At 46.3% G+C, this 6,000-nt stretch overlaps 1 protein-coding gene across 6 annotated transcripts in view; it reads right to left on the bottom strand.

The window, feature by feature from the left end:
• Window positions 1–1,782, bottom strand: part of KRAS (KRAS proto-oncogene, GTPase) — a 42,789-nt gene extending 41,007 nt beyond the window's left edge. For 3 of the 6 annotated variants that reach the window (XM_083402363.1, XM_083402362.1, XM_083402364.1), the window contains exon 1: window positions 131–251. Coding sequence is in view for 2 of the 6 variants with exons in the window: in XM_083402365.1 (XP_083258491.1) it covers window positions 1,653–1,704 (52 nt within the window). In the remaining 4 variants the exon portion in view is untranslated. Of the gene's footprint in view, window positions 1–130; window positions 252–1,121; window positions 1,289–1,652 lie in introns of those variants that run through there. The other 3 variants (XM_083402367.1, XM_083402365.1, XM_083402366.1) reach the window with 3 other exon arrangements.
• Window positions 1,783–6,000: the final 4,218 nt, after the last annotated feature.

Below are 6,000 nucleotides of genomic sequence, written 5' to 3' on the forward strand. Positions count from 1 at the left end.
GGCTGGGGCGGGGGGGGGGAGAAGTGGGAGGCGCCCCTGAACCCCGGGTCAGTTACCCGCGGGGTGCAAATAGGTCCCGGGGATTCCTCTGGAGAAGGCACCCCCACCAGTCCTTTGGGGAGCACCTTACCTCCTCTTCCTCCTCTTCCCGGGTCTCTCCGGAGGCGCCGCCGCCGCTGCGCGAAATGGCCGGAGCCGGGGCTGGCGCTGCCGAGCGCCGAGAACAGGATGGAGGGGTGCGCTTTAAAAGAGAGAGTGTGTGAGAGAGGGAGCCATCGATGCCCTCGGCGGATCGATTCTCCGGCCTGATCAGGCAGAGGAGGAGGAGGGAGGAGTGGGCGGGGCGAGGAGGAGGAGTGGGCGGGGCTGGAGAGCAGCCGCAGCCCGGGATTCTTGCTGCAAGATTCGCTTCCCCCTCGCGCAGCAGCAGCAGCCGCGCGCCGTGTAGATGCACCAGCCCCGGTTATATAAAACGGCGGAGCTCTGCCAACCGCTTGCACGCTTCCTTGGGAGCAAAGCAAACCTCCATTGCACGCACGGGGGTTTTGCATCCGAGGAAGCGCGCGTTGCAAAACGGGCTTGCAGCAAGGAGGGATTGATATATATATATATATATATATATATTTAATATTTTTATTTTTTTACAGTAATTGATAGGCATGCTGCAGCAGGTTCCGCGCTGCCCTCCCAATACCCGCTGAGCGCCGGGGCGGGGCGGAGGGGGTGGCTTGCTTCCAAGTAAACACGGTCGAGTTGGCACTTCTAAAATGCGTTTTTTAAAAAAATTAAAATGCAGCTGCTTTGAACTGGGCAGGTGATGGCGGTGGGGTTTTTGTTTTGTTTTTTTAGCGGTGGGTTATCAAAATGAAAAGAATCCCGGCCTGTCATTATTAATAAAAGCGGGTGGCAAAATAAATCACAGCGGATGAACGACGGCCTGAAGGCACCCAAAATCACCCGGGAAGCAGGTTATTGAGATTTTTAAAGAGACTGTAAAGTACGTTTGTCTATGGGAGGAGCGTGCCGTGTTGGTGAATAAAGTGGCGATCTGTCAAGATGATGTAAATAACAAACAGTTACCTTTAAATGCTGTGGAAACTATAAATGACGCGAAAACGTACCAGGAACAAGTCGCACGAGGTAAGGATGGTGCGTGTGTGGTTTTCCCCTCTTCCCTTTTGCCGAGAAATGTGACAGCCATGCAGAATTGAAACTGATCGTATGCGAGATCCATTTACATCACCCTGTAAAGCATTTCGGACCGCTGCACAGAACTCCGATAATTATCCTACAAAATCCGATGAGCCAAAGGGATGCTGATCAAACACAATATATACCATAAAACCAATAAGGCGATCCGGAACTGGATTTACAAATAGACGAATGAATTACAACGTCAGTGTTTTATGCGTTACATAAATGATGAAGCATAATGCCACTTCTTAAAAAAAATGCTCTGAATTAATACTTCTGGAATAACTACCACCACCCGTCTTGGTTTTAACAGCCAGTAATCATTAATGTAGCATTCAGGCCTTTCAGAAAACAGGATAATTATACAGATGGGGACCCCGTCCACTGCCCCCAAATATCCTCCCCCCTTTGTACACGGCCCCCCCCTCCCCATACACACAAAAACACAACCCTCTTACCCCTCTCTCTGTCTCCAGCCCTTGACGCTTTTGCTGTTTCCAAGACGTACATACAATTCAACTTCTCTGCCCAAGGCAGGTTCCAAAATAACAGGCACCTACTCTGTTATTGGCTGGTGAGGAGGAAGAAGGGCGTGTTACAAAATCTTTATCTGTGTGTACCTATGTATGCGGTGCAGTCAGCTGTGTTGTGTGTGTGTGTGTGTTTGTGTATTAGGCTGTAATGGGTTGCAAAGGTGTTTCGTAAGTGCAGCCTACCTATTTAGCTAGCTGGCTGCCTGCAGCAAGTCGCTTGGCATGCCTTGGAAAATTGCACCAAATCCCAGGGCTTTACCTGCCAAGCCTTACTGATTTCTCTTGGTGTTCATAACAAATGGTGCATCCTAATGCTCTCTTTATTTTCTTTTTTGAAGCAGCAAATGGGTTTGGGGTGGAGAGCCCCGATTGGAACGGCAGCCCCTCGCTCTAATCAAAATGACTTGGAAGTAAGCCCCTTTGGGTTTGGTTTACTTCAAAGTAGGGATGCGTAAGATTGCCTGAAGGGTAGAGAGAGAGGGATTTCCAGCATTGCAATCTAGCAATTTTGCCTCTCAAGATCTGTTTGTTGTTTTTTTCCTGTTTCAGCAATTGGGGTTTGTGTGGGGAGGAGATGGAATTTAGCCAGTGGTGATTTCTTGAGAACTCTCCCATAATTTTAAGTGTTACACCCACAATCCCAGCTCTTCAATGTCATTCCCAGAGTAACTTGCAAAAGGTAAAAAGCACAATGAAATGACATTTGTAAAGATGAATCGCTGTTTTTATTGTATATAGGTCACCCACCTGAACAGAAAAGTGGCTAATGAATTTAGTAAATAAGTTGCAAATATTAGCAGCGATTCCTGCATTGCAGCGGGTTAGTCTAGATGGTGCTTGGGGTCCCCCTTCCACCTCTACAATTCTATGTCCTGAATACAATGTGCATTCTCTCCCTCCCTTCAATTTCCTCCATCCCTATGCTCTCCCTCTTGGGATTGCGGGATTGCAAGTGCCTCGGGGCAGGGACCTGTCTTTGTGGAGCAGCATTTAATTTAAATGCATAATTCCCTCTAATAGCAAACGCGGACTGCGAGTGCTGGCAGGGTTGCAGCCAAAATGGGGTCACTGAGAATCAAGAGGGAGGTATTTACATAGTTGGGTGAAGCAGCTGGAGGAGGAGAGGTTGCAGAAACAGCTGTGAGTGGGGGGGGGGTTCCCCATCCTAACCCCCTGGGAAACTCCGTAAATCTGCTGTACCTAGAACTGGGTGAGGAAAGCGCAGCTGAATGGGGAGCAGCCCGAGGAAGTACCATATACTGTACCAGGCTTCCTCAAACTTGGCCCTCCAGATGTTTCTGGTCTACAAGTCCCATGATCCCTAGCTAGCAGGACCAGTGGTCAGGGATGATGGGAATTGTAGTCTCAAGACATCTGGAGGGCCGAGGTTGAGGAAGCCTGCCCTATACCTTGGGCCGTGCCCCCCCCCAAAAAAAGTCTAGAATGAGAGACTAGTGTGATGTCTCCCATTTCCATGAGTTCTTCTCATTGTGGGACTCCTGTGGGTTAGCTGAGAGGGTTTAGGGACCCAGGTGAAAACCTGGAAGCTGAGAGAAAGGATGTTTCAGGCGGAAAATGGACTGATATTGATTTATATATATACTGGTAACTTTGTATTAATGCAACATTTTTATATGCAATGGTGTGTTTTTGTAATGTTTAAACTTTCATTTTTTTATATGCTGCTTACAGATATTTTTAATATATTAAGAGGTACAGAAATTAATTAACCAACCAACCAACCTGGAAAACTTCAGAAATGGGGAAAAAATGTGGGCCTCTTTCTCCTCCAGAAAAGGAGGAAAAAACCAGCCTAAAATCACGTCCACACCAAACATTAAAAGCACTCTTGTAACACTTTGAACCAGCACAGAATCCTGGGAACTGTAGTTTAAGAGTGCCAAGTTGTTTGGAGACCCCTCACAGAGCTACAATTCCCAAACAAAGGTTGAAGCGTGGGATGTTAAGTGTCAACGGGAAAAATAAAGTGGAAAACTTAGGAAAGGGTGCAGGGAGTAAACTGGACAGCTACAGCCCCTTACAGCCTTTTATCGCAGCCTTTTTGCCAGGCTGGTGCTTTACAGATGTTTTGAACTACAACTCCCACCAGCCCCTTTTTGCCAGTGTGGCAAAAGGTCTGGCCTGTGGTGTCCTGGAAGAAGGCGCAGCTGGCACACTGGAAAGGAGCAGTCTTGTTAGGAGGTGAATCAGAGACTTCTAGCATTGGAAGGGTCCCTGTGGACCCTGTGGCCATCTAGTCCAACCCCTGCAAGTGCAGGAAAGAGCCCACTTGTATTCCCTTGATTCTACTATTTTCCAGATTACCAGTAACGTCCTCCATGCTCTTCTTTGGCAACGAGATGCTCGTAACTTCCCAAAGCTCAATTTTTCAGGGAGTGTATACAGGGTGGCAGGCCTTGCGGTGGCAATTTGTCCATATGTCACAAATGCTCAGTGGAACTACAGTGGTGCCCCGCAAGACGAATGCCTCGCAAGACAGAAAACCTGCTAGACGAAAGGGTTTTCCGTTTTGGAGGTGCTTCGCAAAACGAATTTGCTATGGGCTTGCTTTGCAAGACGAAAATGTCTTGCGATTCCTGGGGTTTTTTTCCCCCTCCCCCCTTTTTCCCAAGCCCCTGAGCCGCTTAACAGCTGATCTAAGCCGCTTATCAGCTGATCTAAGCCGCTAATAGCCTTTTAGCAGCTAATCCGCTAATCCCTTAAGCCTTTAATAGCCGCTAATAGCGCTAATCCGCTAATGGGCTTGCTTCACAAGACGAAAAAAACCGCAAGACGAAGAGACTCGCGGAACGGATTCTTTTCGTCTTGCAAGGCACCACTGTATTGTGAAGGTCGGTGCGCACGCAAATCTTCTTTTTCCATGGATGGCTAGCAAAATAGCATGCCACAGCACAATGTCAAAAACTCCCTGACGTCAAAGAGGCCAGGAGAATCGGGGCAGACTGTTTTGATTTTGTCTTTTCCCCCCATAGTAAATTACCTCTGTAGGGTAGTCCTGAATTGGGAAGAGCAGAAAGCCTTTTCTTTTTTTCTTTTCTTTTTTATATAATTTTTTATTTTCAATGCAAAATTAAAACAAAAATTACGAACATTGAATCCAAAATAAAACTATACAAACAAGAAAAAAAAAACACAAAAGAAAAGAAACAAAAAAACCCCCACACATCTACAAATAAAAACCATATCTTCATTCTAATCTAGTCATTACATACATATGTACATATTGACTTCCTTCCTTTGTTCTAAGACCTCGAAATTTTTACTCTTACTAAGTTGTTGTGTCTAATGTAGATTACTTCTATCTTTATACTTTCAGATAGCCTTTTCTTTAGGGATTCCCGGTCTGATCCTGGCATCCTCACCTTAAGTTGGTCATTAAAGTCAGAGGAAAAAAATTCTCATACTGAGCACTTAACTCTGCAACTTTCCCAACCGAGTTCAATGGCAAATATAAACACATAACAGGGCATTTTGGAGCTTTAGCTCATGTTGTATCCATGCCTCCTGAACTCGTGTCGGATCTTGAGCAAGCTTTGAAGTTACAAACCAGGGCAGTGAACCATCAGCCCGCAGGCTATTTGGACCAGCCTACCAGCATCTCCTGGGCTCAGCCCAATATTACACCATACTACTGGCATACAGTCTGTGGGTGCGTGAGAGAGAGATTGTGTGTGTGATTATATGTGTCTGTTAAGGGTATGCAACTGAGCTGGCCCTGGCCACTTTTGGAATGCGGCCCCTGACAGCTTTCCACAAGGGTAATGTGGCCCCTCTGCCCCCAAAAATATCCCCTACACCCAGGGCTTTGCTTGAGATTTGGGAACCTGGGGGTCCCTAGGGTATAAAAACGAATCGAGGGAACACTCACTCTGTGATTTCGCACACTTAAATGTTGAAACTTTGGACTGGCAAGATTTCCTTTGATCTGCAGCGGTTCTTACCCTGTGAGTATTGATGAAAAATCCTCATCTTTAAGATCCCGGTTTTTACTGCCACAGACTAACAGAACTACTCCTGTAGACTACAAGTTACATACAGTTTCGTTTTGCTTTGTATTCTGAAATTTTCCCTCACCTTATCCCTTTCTTTCTTTCTTTCTTTCTTTCTTTCTTTCTTTCCTTCCTTCCTTCCTTCCTTCCTTCCTTCCTTCCTTCCTTCCTTATTACCACCCCCCAAACATGAGTATGTGCACAGGCACTTAAAGACTGTGTCTGATTAATGTTTGTATGCATGTAAATAAAATGTCTCAGTA

Source organism: Podarcis tiliguerta (genome assembly GCF_965153285.1).
Source record: "Podarcis tiliguerta genome assembly, chromosome: 10".
Classification (NCBI taxonomy): Eukaryota; Metazoa; Chordata; class Lepidosauria; order Squamata; family Lacertidae; genus Podarcis; species Podarcis tiliguerta.